The 15,964-nt window shown below is 34.0% G+C and overlaps 3 protein-coding genes across 3 annotated transcripts in view; all 3 read left to right on the plus strand.

Annotated features, from left to right (window-relative positions):
* Positions 1-949: 949 nt before the first annotated feature.
* Positions 950-7,857, plus strand: LOC107477271 (beta-adaptin-like protein B). Its single transcript, XM_016097256.3, has 15 exons — positions 950-1,221; positions 1,902-2,099; positions 2,482-2,595; positions 2,702-2,952; positions 3,285-3,420; positions 3,528-3,707; positions 3,836-3,928; positions 4,336-4,547; positions 4,667-4,731; positions 4,775-4,953; positions 5,582-5,674; positions 5,995-6,368; positions 6,666-6,855; positions 6,936-7,139; positions 7,316-7,857. Exons 1-15 carry the CDS (start codon positions 1,135-1,137, stop codon positions 7,613-7,615), a joined length of 2,676 nt encoding a protein of 891 aa, XP_015952742.1. The 5' UTR covers positions 950-1,134; the 3' UTR covers positions 7,616-7,857.
* Positions 7,858-8,329: 472 nt separating this feature from the next.
* Positions 8,330-12,376, plus strand: LOC107477274 (uncharacterized). The gene is made up of 13 exons (XM_016097261.3): positions 8,330-8,736; positions 8,871-8,968; positions 9,253-9,335; positions 9,493-9,619; positions 9,920-9,977; positions 10,152-10,255; positions 10,352-10,436; positions 10,751-10,874; positions 11,162-11,263; positions 11,444-11,508; positions 11,684-11,765; positions 11,900-11,979; positions 12,092-12,376. The coding sequence occupies exons 1-13, from the start codon at positions 8,495-8,497 to the stop codon at positions 12,147-12,149; spliced, it is 1,308 nt and encodes a 435-aa protein (XP_015952747.1). The 5' UTR covers positions 8,330-8,494; the 3' UTR covers positions 12,150-12,376.
* A 2,507-nt stretch (positions 12,377-14,883) lies between these two features.
* Positions 14,884-15,964, plus strand: part of LOC107477273 (uncharacterized) — a 10,533-nt gene continuing 9,452 nt past the window's right edge. Inside the window, exons 1-4 of the mRNA XM_016097259.3 lie at positions 14,884-15,227; positions 15,316-15,413; positions 15,495-15,704; positions 15,784-15,850. Coding sequence (XP_015952745.1) covers positions 14,926-15,227; positions 15,316-15,413; positions 15,495-15,704; positions 15,784-15,850 — 677 coding nt within the window. The 5' untranslated portion in view covers positions 14,884-14,925. The remainder of the gene's footprint in view (positions 15,228-15,315; positions 15,414-15,494; positions 15,705-15,783; positions 15,851-15,964) is intronic.

Genomic DNA, 15,964 nt, shown 5'->3' on the forward strand with positions numbered 1-15,964 from the left:
AAAAAAAAAAAAAAGAAAAAATGTTAATTCATTATGTGGTTAGAGGTCGGCTGCCCTAGCATGGTAGCATGCATTGATATTTGACGTACTTGCATATGGTTAATGCTTCATACTATCCTTAATTCCTTACACTGGGTGTGTTTTTAGTTTTCTGTTTGGAGAATTACTCTTGATTTTATGTTTCCTATTGTCCTTATATAATTTGATTTAGTTTAGTTATACTTGATTTTGAATTGAATCAATTATTATGATCAACTTATAACAAATAACAATTTCTGAAATCAATGATAAGAGTATTTTTGCATTTGATTAAAATTGAGCAACTTTCAAATGGCTGGAGGAAAAAAAAAATATTAAAGCATTGAAAAGTATGAAGAAAGAATTAATTGATATAAGTAGGCTGCTAGATGATATGTGAAGATGTACGAGAATTATGTTAAAGTTCACTATGTCAGTTAATAGAAAAAAAATTATTCGCGAAAAGCAATTTAGTGATTTACTTTGAAAATTTAAGAAATCACGAGATTAAAATGTTAACATAGTTTTAGTTGGTGAAATTTGAATATAAGTTTTCTTTTCTTTTTTTAAGAACTTCGTTTATTATTTTTCCACTAAAATTGAGACTCCTATCTTTTCTCAATACAAATATACAATTAATTCACTTGAGCATAGATATTTTTTAAATGAAAAAATTAAGAAGTAATTTTTTAACCGACAATTAGCTAACCTTCATTTTTTTTCTCTTTTAAATTCCTCTTTGTCATTTAATCTTATTTATTCATTATTTTTTGAGTAGAAAAAATTAGTTTCTAATAAAATTATTTTATTTTTTTTGGTGACTTAACAAAATTATTTTAAAATTACTATGCACCATAATATCTTCATCTATCATTTTGTTTTTTCAAAATAAATCAAATGACAAAGCATCAATCTTTTTTATGCACTGGGTGCTAATGGCAAAGACGACGTCGTTCCTGGTACCTCCCTCTCTGCTGGACTCAGCTGAATAAAAACGTTTACAAAAATCGGATCGGTTTTACTTTTCTTCCTTTGCTTCCGTTTCATTGTTCCGAAGGGGAAGAAGACGCAAGCTGAGGAAAGAAGAAGGAGGAGGAGAAGGAGAAGAAGAAGAGGATGAGTCGGAACGATTCCAAGTACTTCTCTACAACAAAGAAGGGTGAGATCCCTGAGCTCAAAGAGGAGCTCAATTCTCAGTACAAGGTAGGTCTTCTTTTCACTCCTTCCATTTTCTACGATCCTTTCATTTCCGATCTTATTCCGTTCACCGTAATTTCATTTCTTGCGACGCGCGCCGTAGATCTGTAGGGATTTTCCTTCAATTTGTAGTTTTGCCATGTGTTCGAATTTATAGATTCCTGTATTGAGCCTGGATCCGAGTTGGATGCTTGATTTTGGTGCATTTGTGTGCTTCCCGCGCAGTTTAGGTTTTCCTTAGGTTTTTCGAAGTCGTAGTTAGAGCTTGATTCTCTGGATAAGCATCACGGAAGTTGGCAACTGGAAAGGATAACGATTGAATGAGGAAGATTCTGATTTATACCAATGTTGATTGAGTTTCTTGTTTTGATTTGTGTTTTACATTAGTCCGAAGATTTAGTGCCTTAAACTGTGAAACTCACTGCTGTGTTCCTGATTTGCTTTTGTGAATTTTGTTGGTTACATATGTAATTTTTGTATGTTCAGATTGAAAACTGATCATATGGTGATTGCTGTTTTGTTATTTTGATGCTGAATCGCTCTACATTTATGTGTTTGACATCGTTGCCCTTCCTTTTTGGTGGTCTTTCTTTTTGTTCACTTGGTTGAATGAAAATTTCATTGAATTTTAAATGAAAATGTGAAACTTACTTCTTTTTCTTACTTTTTCCTCCCATGTTTTGTAGGATAAAAGAAAAGATGCTGTGAAAAAGGTGATTGCTGCAATGACTGTTGGGAAGGATGTCTCATCCTTGTTTACAGACGTGGTGAATTGCATGCAAACTGAAAATTTGGAGCTGAAGAAGTTGGTCTACTTATATCTCATAAATTATGCAAAGAGCCAGCCTGATCTTGCCATACTTGCAGTGAATACATTTGTTAAGGTAAGAAAGCTAGAATGACAATTATTTTGTTCATTTGTTTTCTGCTCCCTAGTACTCTTTGCTATCATTAACTACTTGGATTTGTAGTTTATCTTGATTATGTATACCCTGCTTACTCTGATGCTCCCCATATTGTGTTGCCAATTTATACTACACCTTATATTTAGCATGAGTTATTCATTCAGAAACTACTCCCCTGGTTCAGGGTGGTTTTTTATTTTATTTTTCTAATGAAGAAAAACAGAAATTTTTATCTCAAGATTGAAGCCATATTGATTTGGAATCATTTCCGTACACTCTCTGTTGTAAGTGTTCTGAATTTCTGGTGTTGAGTGTTGACTGATGGGATTATTTTTTGTTTATTATATAAAATGGTGTGTAGGATTCACAAGATCCAAATCCTTTAATTCGAGCCTTAGCTGTGCGGACAATGGGCTGTATTCGAGTTGATAAAATTACCGAGTATCTATGTGACCCCCTTCAAAGATGCCTAAAGGTATTTACATAGTTCTCTGAAATTTAATTTCTGATTGTGTTGATAACTGCGACTGTTTTTCTTAGGCTACTCATCTTTAACCGTTATGCATGATATTTATTGGCAGGATGATGATCCATATGTTCGCAAGACAGCAGCCATTTGTGTTGCAAAGCTTTATGACATAAATGCAGAATTAGTTGAGGACAGGGGATTTTTGGATTCTCTGAAGGATTTGATATCCGATAATAATCCAATGGTTGTAGCTAATGCTGTTGCAGCACTTGCTGAAATTCAGGAACACAGTAGCAGACCCATCTTTGAGATCACTAGTCACACACTCTCAAAGCTCCTCACTGCTTTAAATGAATGTACAGAGTAAGTTTAATTGTATTGTTAACAGCTAATTTTAGTCATGATTTTGTTCCCTTTAAGGTGATATATCCTTTTAAACCATTCTATTTAAAATGTGGAGATTATAATCGAGAGAAAATGGAGCATGATCTTGATGAAGTCCAGTTCTGACAAGGTCCTGACTCCTGAGCTAGTCAGTTGTATCATGGACCAGAAACATGCTAAAAATGTCTTGTTTATTTTGCAGTTAATGGGCTATTGTTGTCATGTACATCATCCTGTCATTTCTATTTCCATATTCAATTCCATATTGTTCTAAGTTAAGCTAATATCTCTTGTTTTTATGTAATGACCAGATGGGGTCAAGTTTTTATCTTGGATGCTCTCTCTAGATACAAGGCAGCCGATGCTCGTGAGGCTGAAAACATAGTAGAAAGAGTTACTCCAAGGTTACAGCATGCCAATTGTGCAGTTGTACTATCAGCTGTTAAGGTAAATTTTATTTATTTATTTTTTTCCCCTATACATATTATCTTGCATTACACATTAGAGATCACAGTTTATGTGGTTTGTTAACTACAGTTTTTAATGAGATGTAGATGATCCTGCAACAAATGGAGCTCATCACCAGCACTGATGTGGTTCGAAATCTCTGTAAAAAGATGGCTCCTCCTCTTGTGACATTACTCTCTGCAGAACCCGAAATACAATATGTTGCCCTGCGAAATATCAATCTTATAGTACAAAGAAGACCAACAATTCTTGCCCATGAAATTAAGGTGGTGATCTAAAACCGATTTTGTTGAATTCTTCATTAAGAAATAGCACATTTGGGCACTAGTGAGGAACTTGTCTTCTCCAGTTCGGAGATTGGGCTTATTATATAGCTCCTATTATATATCTGCAGGTGTTTTTCTGCAAGTACAATGATCCTATCTATGTGAAAATGGAAAAGTTGGAAATTATGATAAAGCTTGCATCAGACCGAAACATAGACCAGGTAAACTTTACATTATACTGCTGTTCATATTTCTGAACATGATTAGTGTAGCATTTTGGTGAAAACTGTACAGATACTTTTCGGCCAAAGATATTGTAGTAACTGATCGTGTCCCATGGTTAAGATTCATTTCAAGCTATTTTTACTTATTTCTTGTTTTATGTAGTTCGTCTTTGTATCTTCTGTCCTTTCATTAATGAAATATGTTCTTTTCTGTGTGTTCTTTATAAATAGCAAGTTATCCTGTTACACTGATGAGACGTGTATATCTTTCATTCGCTTGGTTCTGAACTGCAGCTTATCAGTTGCATATTAATTATCAGTGGCTGCATCCCCATGTATTATATTAACTTGTTAAGCAAGGGGCTAGTTTTGATTTCTTTAGTCCTTTGTTATTATATTTGCAGGTTTTATTGGAATTTAAGGAGTATGCTACTGAAGTTGATGTCGATTTTGTTAGAAAGGCTGTTCGCGCAATTGGTCGTTGTGCAATCAAATTAGAGAGAGCTGCTGAAAGATGCATTAGTGTTTTGCTTGAGTTGATCAAGATAAAAGTAAATTATGTGGTTCAAGAGGCAATCATTGTTATCAAAGATATATTTAGAAGATACCCCAACACGTATTATCCTTTTCTCATCTGTTATATATTTATTTATTTTTGGTGGTGCAAGGAGGAAGAAAGCAAAACAAATGCTATTATATTTCAGAGTTTAGTTGAACCATTGTTCCACTTTGCAGATATGAGTCCATAATTGCAACACTTTGTGAGAGCTTAGACACTTTGGACGAGCCAGAAGCCAAGGTGTTAATTTATCTGAATGTCCTTTTATAGCCATTATGCATTGCCATGTATGATCTGGATTATTGGTGAATATGCGGAAAGAATTGACAATGCTGATGAGCTTCTCGAAAGTTTCTTAGAAAGTTTCCCAGAAGAGCCTGCCCAAGTCCAACTACAATTGTTGACTGCTACTGTCAAACTTTTCCTTAAGAAACCAACTGAGGGCCCACAACAGATGATTCAGGTACTGCCTCATATTGCATACAACATACTTATCAAGAACTGAACCCCTTATTTATGGACCAATGGAAGTTCTCGAAAAGATTCTAAAATTAAAAGTTTTATGGAGAGCATAGTGAAATTTCTTGATATAATTTTATCTAGACAGCACTTTCACACCCAATTTTCAGTGTGTCCTTAAAATGCCATCTCTGAATTATATAGGAAGGGTGTCAAACAAACTGATCTTTCTCTACCAAAATTGAGTTGTAGAACCTCTGTTTTACTTAGTATGCAAAGTTTTATCTGTGAGATCTTTTTCTTCAAAATTATAGTCTAAATTGTTATATGTTAGATAATTGTGTGTATTCCTTTGTCTGTATGTTATGGACCATGATACTTTCTTCTTCCTCAAAAAATCTAAGAAATCTCTCTCTCTCTCTCTCTCTCTCTCTCTCTCAACTTTGTTGAACAGTATATTCCTAGAAAAGTTCCTAAAATTGTTGGAAGCAAAATAAAAAGTTGACCATTTTGTTGTTAGTTGTATAAGTTGGTTCTGGGAATCTACTATTAATTTGCGAAAGTTTCACCAATTCTTCATGTGCATCCATCATATGATACTATGCTAATTCACTTCATAATTATTTGAACAGGTTGTTTTGAACAATGCCACTATGGAGACAGATAATCCTGATTTGCGAGATCGTGCATACATATATTGGCGTCTTCTCTCAACTGATCCTGAGGTTTGATTTCTTGAATTATACAAGTCTCTGTTGTCTGCATCTGTGTCTGCACATGCTAATTAGTTGAGGTGCATAGTGCACTGAAGATTAGATGCACAACTAAGTTTATTCTCTTTTAACTCATTAAGGAGGAGTCCATGATGTGTTACCATTCTATGTGAAGTATTAAGCACATTCAAATTCTTAACCTTCAAGTTCAAATTCCATAATGTGTCTTTCTATATCTCTTTCTTTCCTAACCTTCAAATTCTTACTTGACTTCTCCTTTGAATATCAATTTTGAACTGTAACATTTAATGGTCCTAACTTGTCTTTCTCAGGCAGCTAAGGATGTTGTGTTAGCTGAGAAACCTGTGATAACTGATGACTCAAACCAACTTGATTCGTCTCTACTTGATGAGCTCCTTGTCAACATTGCTACATTATCTTCAGTTTATCACAAGCCTCCAGATGCATTTGTAACCCGTGCACACACCTCAGCCCAGAAAGCTGAAGATGAAGAGTATCCTGAGGGAAGTGAAACAGCATATTCTGAGTCGTCTTCTGCAAATCCTGCCAATGGTGCTGTTTCAACCTCCGCATCTGTTGCACCGCCATCACCTCCACCTGCCGTGCCTGTGCCGGATTTACTTGGTGATTTGATGGGCATGGATAATAGTCTAGTTCCTACTGATGAACCAGCTACTCCTGCTGGGTGAGTTAAACATGGATAATTTTGAAACAAAACTGTGGCTTGCTTATTTGATATTTCTTATAAGATGATTGGCTATATTTTGTTCTAATTTTTTGCTTGTTTAGAACATTATTACTTTTGTATTGATTATTGAAATAGTGGCCGACATTGATTTACATGAAGCTGTGATGTGTTATAATATGTTAAAATAGGGTTATGTGCATTCTGGATAAATAAACATATGTAATGGTCAAGAAATTTCTGAAACCTTACTCTGCCTTCGACGGAATTATCTTATATCTTTTGTGCTTCTTGCAGGCCTCCATTGCCTATTTTACTTCCAGCTTCAACTGGTCAGGGTTTACAAATCAGTGCACAATTGACTAGGCGAGATGGTCAAGTATTTTACAGCATGTTGTTTGAGAACAATACTCAGGTCCCACTTGATGGCTTCATGATTCAATTTAACAAGAATACATTTGGTCTTGCAGCTGGTGGACCCCTACAGGTTATTATTGCTTATATGGCTTTTACGAATATTTCTATCAAATTAAATTAAATTCTAATATTTAGCTCAATGCTTTTCAGGTTCCACAACTGCAACCGGGCACATCGGCTAGAACACTCCTTCCTATGGTTATGTTCCAGAACATGTCCCAAGGTCCTCCTAACTCGCTTTTGCAGGTTGCTGTGAAAAACAACCAGCAGCCTGTGTGGTATTTTAACGATAAAATCCCATTTCATGTATTTTTCACTGAGGACGGTAAAATGGAACGTTCAGCTTTCCTAGAGGTATGGCTTTAGTTGGATCCCTTGTTGATCATGTTGGTTAATGGCTATAAGTTACCATTCTTTAAATCATTTTCAAAGATTCTTTTAGCATAGAAGACTAGTAGTATGTGAATCTTTAAACATAGAATAATAATTGTATTTAGAGATTAAAACCGAATTATTCACTGTGCTTGCAGACATGGAGGTCTCTTCCTGATTCAAATGAGGTTTCTAAGGACTTCCCGGCCATAGTGATTGGCAGTGTGGATGCAACACTGGAGCGTTTGGCTGCATCAAATGTGTTCTTCATTGCAAAGCGCAAGAATGCAAACCAAGATGTATTTTACTTCTCAGCTAAAATGCCACGAGGGATACCATTATTAATTGAACTTACCACAGTGGTTGGAAGTCCAGGCGTCAAGAGTGCAATCAAGACGCCAAGCCCTGAAATGTCAGCATTTTTATTTGAAGCCATCGAGACCCTTCTCAAGAGTTAACATTGTTTTTGGCTTTTGGTTTTGTTATTAAATTTAATTTGTTTATACATTGCTTTTGCTAGCATGTTCGCTACATATTCTGGACGGGGTTTGTAAGTTCCAAAAAAGAAATTTCACCCATTGATATATAGTTTTGGACCTGTAGATGGCGTTTTTGAGAGGTTGGCTGGCTTGTGTAATATTCTGGTTTCTTTGTAAAATGATGATAATTTCGATTCTTAGCATTTTTGTATTAGATTTTATTGGAGAACTTTTTAGATTATCAAACAGTAGTAGAGTTTTAAATGGATGAAGTATATTATGAAACGAACATTCTATTCAGATTTCAGATCAAATGGAGAGTTGGTAAATGGGAGAGACAAACATTTCAAATTTCGATTCGAGAACCTTAGAGCACAAGAACTTACACATTGCAGAAATTTCTATCGAGTTACATAAACACACAATTGATCTCTAGTGGCAGTTCATTTGAAATATGCTACTATTGTCTTTAAAAATTCATACTGACTGAGATTCTATTGCAGTTTTTCAAACGATGAATACTTAATTTCTCCGGTTTGAAAATGCCATTAAATTAATACGTAATAAAAAGCATAACATATTAATTAAATTGAATGGGACGCAGCATTGTTGTAATGCGTTGTTTGTTGTAAGTGCAAGGGACGACATGGCACGGTTTCTACTTTCTACTTTCTAGTGGCGTCAATTTTGCCAAGTATGTAAGAAGCGTTTGTGACCACGTCAGCACAACAGCCAAGTATAAACAAAATTACAAAAGATAACGAAAACGAGCAGATGATAAGTTGATAATACAGTGCAGAAATTAGAAAGAAAAAAGAAAAAGAAGAGGGAGCTTTGTTCATTGATTCCTTCAATTCAATGGCGCCAGCTGCAGTGCCGTTGAATATGAAATGGTTGCCGCTGAATTCGAAGCTCAAAGTCAAGAGCCAACTCCAAACAAGCAGCAGGAACATTGAGTTTGAGAGGGTTCAGCTTCCGGAGAAGACCCGCAACTCGAGAGTCTTGGTTCTTGGCGGAACAGGTAGGGTCGGTGGATCCACCGCCATTGCTCTCTCCAACCTTTGCCCCGACCTCCGCATCCTCGTCGCCGGCAGAAACAGGTCTCTCTCTCTCTTCCATGTTATCATCTGCTCTGCTATTCAGCAGCACCTTTATGTATATAACAATTACTATTTACTAACGTAGTTTACTGTGAATAAGAGCAATTAATTCTATTCAAGTATGGTAACAACAGAGAGAAAGGTGAAGCTCTGGTTGCAAAACTCGGGGGCAATTCTGGTTTTTCTCAGGTTGACATCAATGATCAAGATTCACTCCAAACTGCTCTGCAAGGTAATCGTAACTACTCTAAATAGATTGTACAGTATTAGTTAGTTAAAACTTAAGAAAGTAGTTGCAGTAACATCACATTTTGTCAACTGGCTTTTCATTTACTTGCTTGCTTGTATGTTTATTTTGTGTGGTGAATTGATGTTGTTGATAATGCCGTAAAGTTTATATTGTATTGTAATACAGTTTTAACTTATACGGTTATGTAAGCTTATATGTTTGGAGTGATAGTGATATTGATGGGAAAATTCAGTGATAATGATATCTTAAGGCTCTGCTTTATGCAGATGTGGATCTTGTAGTTCATACCGCGGGGCCATTCCAACAAGCAGAAAAATGCAGTGTGCTTGAAGCTGCCATAAACACTAAGGTACCATATTCTATATTCAACATTTAATCCTTGCTTATGTTATAAATGATATTGAAAATCTCTCCGCACCTACATGCAGGCATATATCTTGGTTCCTGCGTTTTACATGTGCATGTGCAACACCTGACTATCATTTTCAATATGTTTCTTGATGCAGACTGCATATGTTGATGTTTGCGATGACACAAGCTATGCAGTGCGTGCAAAGTCCTTTATGAGCAGAGCGTTAGCTGCGAATGTTCCAGCTATAACAACAGGAGGAATATACCCTGGAGTGAGCAATGGTGCTTACTGCTAAGTGCTAATTGCTTATTTATATGCTGTATTCTTGTGTTGGCAAGAATAACTTTCAAATAATCCATATTAAATTGACCTGGAAAATACGTGTATGTCAAAAGTTGTTACTCGGCAATGCATTTTTCTCTTCAGATGATTATGAAGAATGATATAAGCTGTTATTGTGAATGTATTTTGGGCTTGCCATTCTTATTTACTCGGCAATATGGGTTGAAGCGCATATTGTAATTTTAGTGGTCATTTGCTGCTATATGTATTGCTAAAACTTTCTACAATTTTGTCTTTAGTCATGGCAGCAGAGCTTGTCCGTGCTGCAGAAACTGAAACTGAAGCTTTTCATCAATCTAATGTATATATGCCTTTTCTTTTTGCTGCTGAGACAAATTAAGCTTAGCAGAAAAATGAATGAAAATCTGAATTTTAAAATAGAACATAGTGATGACTAAGTTTATCCGGTGTTAGACCCTTTAATTTCTGGGATTTCTTGTTGATTTATCAACTTATAATTTGCTATCTTTTTCTCAGGTTCTCATACTATACAGCTGGAACTGGTGGTGCTGGTCCAACCATATTGGCTACTAGCTTCTTCTTGTTGGGAGAGGAAGTGATTGCATATAGCAAAGGTTGTTGTCTACATAGTTTAAGTTTTTTGTTTTTATCTAGGTTAATTACCATTTTGTTTGTAGGATTTAAATGATGATGCTGGAATGTTCAACTAGGAGAAAAGATCAAACTGAAGCCATATAGTGGAATGCTCAATGTAGATTTTGGAAAAGGGATTGGCAAAAGAGATGTTTATCTATTGTAAGTTATAGATATAGAAGTGCTTGAAATCTAAAAATCCCGTGGAACTGTGTTTAAAAAGAAAAATAATTATACACCGTAATTGAGTCTTTTACATATTATTAGTTAAGTTGTAAAGTCTGTGGAGATGATATTCTGCTCATTTTACAAAGCTTGCACAAGAAGATCATGGAACTGTTTGTATCATATTCATATATGATATGATATGATATGATATGATATGTGATCTTCATTCTTCAACCAATTCATTTAATTATCCCCATATATTTGCTTTCTTCAGAAATTAGGATTCCACTTCAATACATGGTTTTCAGGAATTTACCAGAGGTTAGAAGTGCGTATGAGATTCTAGGAGTGCCAACTGTAAGTGCTCGATTCGGAACAGCACCATTTTTCTGGAATTGGGGAATGGAAGCTATGACCAATCTTTTTCCTCCGGTATGCTCCCAAACCATAAGTTCTGTTACTAACAGTTTTCATTAAACATGTCATCTCAATACAATGAATTGTGCCCAGAATTTGCACTTGGCATACAAGAAAGTACATTCATGATGGTATATAGTTTATCTTTATCATTCCCGACAGAAAACAAACAGCTACCATATATTTTTTATTGTGAGAAAGGATCGACATATTATACTTAAAAAAGTTAATTAAATGTGACAGATATTATGAGCCGAAGAGAGGATTAATTATAATGTGAATACTTTTAAGTAATTATGCAGGAATTTTTGAGAGACAGGAGTAAAGTCCAAAGGTTGGTTGAGTTATTTGATCCTGTTGTTCGAGCAGTTGATGGGATTGCTGGGGAACGTGTATCAATGAGGGTGAGGCAAATAAGTAGGATGAAACTAGTGCTTCTTCAAAATCCTTTTCTGTTTCTTTCTTTCTTTTTTTTTTTTCCTCCTTTCCTCTTTAAACATTGCAGTACTGTTGTTATGATGTTCAATAAGATACAAGAAACTAACAAAAACGTAGCCAATTATGTCATCTTATCTTCTGGACAGGTTGATTTGGAGCTTTCAAGTGGCCGCAGCAAGGTTGGCCTCTTCAGTCATAGCAAACTTTCCGTGTAAGTTTTTTCATTTTTTTATCTTCTCATTTTAAATTTTTGCATGATTTTTAATTAAGGAAAAATTTATGCAGTAAAATTTATATCTTTTAATGATGTTAATTTCATAAAGACTGAATATATGGTCTATTAATTAGTTATGATCATGATCAACACAGTATGTACATTCTTCCAGATCTGTAGGAATTGCAACAGCAGCATTTGCACTTGCGATTCTTGAAGGAAGCACACAACCTGGTGTTTGGTTTCCTGAAGAAGTATGCATATACATTGTTTATCAATCCTTCTTTATTCTTTGGCCACATTTTACTTTAGACCTGTATCCTTAAGATTTCAGAACACACTTTTTTCCTTTTTGTCCTACAACTATTTGATCGAATTCCACATGCAGGCTCAAGGACTTGCAATTGAGGCCAGAGAAGTTCTTCTCCAGCGTGCTAGCCAGGGAACATTTAATTTTGTAATGAACAGGTGAACTCATGAACTTTCAAAATGTAGCTCTATATTTAGTTATTACTGGTGACTTCCTTTGATATTTTCAATTTATGCTGTTTTCTTTTCTCTTCTCTTTGGTACTAAACAGGTCACCGTGGACGATTGAAACAAATCCAAAGGAGCTCGGGTTAGGAATATATGTTTGAATCTTGTCCATATCAAAGCAAACGTGAAATCCAGCAAAGTTCTCATGTTACACTGTAGGGTACAATGTAATGAATGAATGTATAGTCCTTTGAGAGATGATTCATTCTTTCGTAGGAATAGAAGAACTATTTAATCGAATTTCCTGTATAAACTATTTATTTGTAACCAGTGTATAATGCTGACTTGATTTGTTCAACTCATTGCTAGTATACCCTTTAGCTAATCATATTACGTGTACATTTAAAATTTTCAGCCACTACATATATAGAAATACGTTTTTGATGTTTCATAAAGTTTTTTTTATTATAATACTATAAATAAATTTAATTATTCTTCTATTGTAAGTTTGATTATTATGTTAAATTTGATTATTTTAATAACCAATTGTTTATTTTAAAAAATATAAATTAATATATGAATATAATTATTTATTTAATTGTTTTTTATATACATCTAACATTTTGTATACTCGTACTATTGATTGCCCATAATGATTCTGGTTTAATCGTCTACAAAAGGAACAAAGGCCAATGACCAAGGCCATATATCATATTTGTTTGTTAGGTAAGAGTTTCACATGTGACATCAAAATATTTATATGCAACTAGACTTACTCTGCTTTAAAAACAAAAATTCTTGCTTCTTTGACCTACTAACCTCCTATGATGAGCACACGCTAAAATAAAATATTTCTTCCCATCAATGTCATTCTTGCAAATATTTCTTCCTCATGATGGAAAATAAAAACTATTTATTTGAATTTCCTGTATAAACTATTTCGTTTGTAATCAGTGTACAATAATGCTGAGTGGATTTGATTTACACACAGTTAGTAAACCCTTTAACCAATCATATTAGGTATACATTTAAAATTAATTATCAATTAATTATTACATATAAAATATGCATTTAATATTTTATAATTTATTTTATTAATGTAAATAAGTTTGATTATTCGTCTATTTCATATTCGATTATTATATTATGTCGGATTTGAATATTTTAATAACTAATTATTTATTTAAAAATATATATAAATATATACAAACATATAATAATTTATTTAATAGTTAATTTTTACCTCTAATATTTTATATCCTTGTAATATTAATTGCCTGTGATGATTTTCGTTTAGTCGTCTACAAAATGAACAAAGGCCAAGGGCCAAGGCCGTATATCATATTTGTTTGTTACGTAAGAGTTTCACATGTAACGTCAAAATATTTATATGCAACTAGACTTGCTCACCTTTAAAAAAAAAAAAAAAATCTATCTTGCTTCTTTGGCTTACTAACCTCCTAGAATGGGCACACGCTAAGATAAAAATATTTCTCCCATCGATGTCATTCTAGCAAATATTTCTTCCTCATGATGCAAAAAGCAAAATAAAAAATGTGATCAGGCTTTGAAGTTTATGAAGGATGATACACATATCTTATTATATTGGCGTGTGAATGGAAATTTTCAAGATGTTGAGATCTCCAGAAATTTACAAAATCCGAAAAAAGAAAGTTAGCAAGTGGAATTTTTCCGCGGGCAATGTGTAAACTAACGGCAAGTGATGCCAAACAGCATATATAGAGGAAGAAGAGTTTTGTAATTTAATTCAGCTCTATTTTTCTTACAAAAATATTAATTATTAATTTGAAGACTTGGAATCATTCAAATGATTGTTTATTAATTTATTGTCACATATTTATTAGATCCTCCTAGTTTATCTGCCCACAAAAATAACAGGAATTCTCTTATGTAACAAACACAAGCTAAATCAATACAACAAGATATTTAACAATTTTTTCATTATTTTTTCTTCACATGTTTATATATTTCCTTTTCTTTTCTACTAGAAACGGCTAATTATAGTGACTTATCGCTCATACTCACCACAAAAAATCTTTAAAGTGATATTGTACAGATTTCATAGATTTTACGATTTTTATGATATATACCTAAAAGTACTCTAATATATATATATACTAGAGTATTTTGTGTATGAATTTTTTGTATTGAGACAATATATATATATACACAAAATACTTTTTCGGTCTCTTTTACATTTTTTCTTTTTCGGTCTTATTAATATTTGTAAATAAAGTTGGTTTAATTTTCTATTTTGCTATACCAATTTAATTTTTTCGAGAGATTCAATACTCTTGTAAGAAGTTTTCAAGTTCGAGCTTGAAAAATCAAAGATTCTTTGTTAGTAAAATTGTATTAATTACTTGAAAAATCAAATATCTTAAAAAGAAATTATTGCAATTTATCTACTTAGTTAGTTGATAGTTCTCTAATTATAATTATAAAAAAACAAAAAATATAATTTTTTTGAACTTATAATGCATTTATATAGAATAAATCTTTAAAATGTTATACTTTAGTGAATTTTTTTCAATTAACAAAAAATATTAAACATCATTTTTTTTCTTCAATAAACAAGAGAGAGTTGGGGGGTAGGTTTGGGAAGTTGCTGTACCCTAATATAAAACTGCATGTGCATGTGCGCGTCGCCATAGTTAGGTACATTGTAAATAAACAAATGACGTGTGTCGGTGGAAGCAAAGACATTCTTCCACTTGGTAACGTCGTTTTTCCCATATTTTTCATATGGCCAAAATTAATACTCGAGAGTAATTAGATAAAAATTTGAAAATTTAATAAAATCAGTTAAATCATTTGAGTTTTCAACTTTTCATATTCATTAATATAAATATGTACCCGAAACTATTAACACATACTACATCGCCTATATAAAATATTAGAAGGAAAGAAAACTGGATGAGTGAATTACTTAGTTTGTTATTTAGTTATTGTGTTCATTCACTTGGCGCGGAACCAAATTCAATGGCGCCAGCTTCTGTGCTTTCCAATTTGAAATGGTTGCCACTGAATTCCAAAATCAATATCAAGAGCCAACTCCAAACAAGCAACATTGACGTTGACACGGTTCAGCTTCCGGAGAAAACCCGCAACTCGAGAGTCTTGATCCTTGGTGGAACGGGTCGGGTCGGTGGATCCACCGCCATTGCACTCTCCAACCTCTGCCCTGACCTCCGCATCGTCGTCGCCGGTCGAAACAGGTCTCTCTCTGTTATATACAATAATTAATTAGTTTACTAACTGTGAATAAGAGTCGTTAATTCAATTAAATCACGGTAACAATAATAGGGAGAAAGGTGAAGCTATGGTTGCAAAACTGGGGGGCAATTTTGGTTTTTCTCAGGTTGATATGAATGATGAAAATTCACTCCGAAATGCTCTTCAAGGTATCGTACTCTTAGTTTTTTTTGGTGTCTTACTTACTCTTAATTATTTAGTCAATAAAAAAGTCAAGCATGAAAATGCAGACGTGGATCTTGTGGTTCATGCGGCGGGGCCATTCCAAAAAGAAGAAAAATGCAGCGTGCTTGAAGCAGCCATAAACACCAAGACGGCATATGTTGATATATGCGATGACACAAAGTATGCGTGGCGTGCTAAGTCCTTTATGAGAAGAGCATTAGGCGCTAATGTTCCGGCCATAACTACCGGAGGATTATGCCCTGGACTCAGCACAAGTACGCTTCTAACTTCTAACTGCTATGTATGTGATTATTCATAATTTTACTCACTCGCTCACTCAAACTACTTTCCTAGTCATGGCGGCAGAGCTAGTCCGCGCTGCACTACGTGAAAGTGATCAAGATAAGCCAGAAAGCCTAAGGTCATGATCCTTATCTCTAAGCCTCTTACCGTTGCAATTATTTTAAGGGAGTCAACGAGATAAACACGTTTAAAATATTTTTTAATAATTAAAATTTAATATATATATCTAATT

The sequence above is a fragment of the Arachis duranensis genome, chromosome 3 (assembly GCF_000817695.3).
Source record: "Arachis duranensis cultivar V14167 chromosome 3, aradu.V14167.gnm2.J7QH, whole genome shotgun sequence".
Taxonomy (NCBI): domain Eukaryota; kingdom Viridiplantae; phylum Streptophyta; class Magnoliopsida; order Fabales; family Fabaceae; genus Arachis; species Arachis duranensis.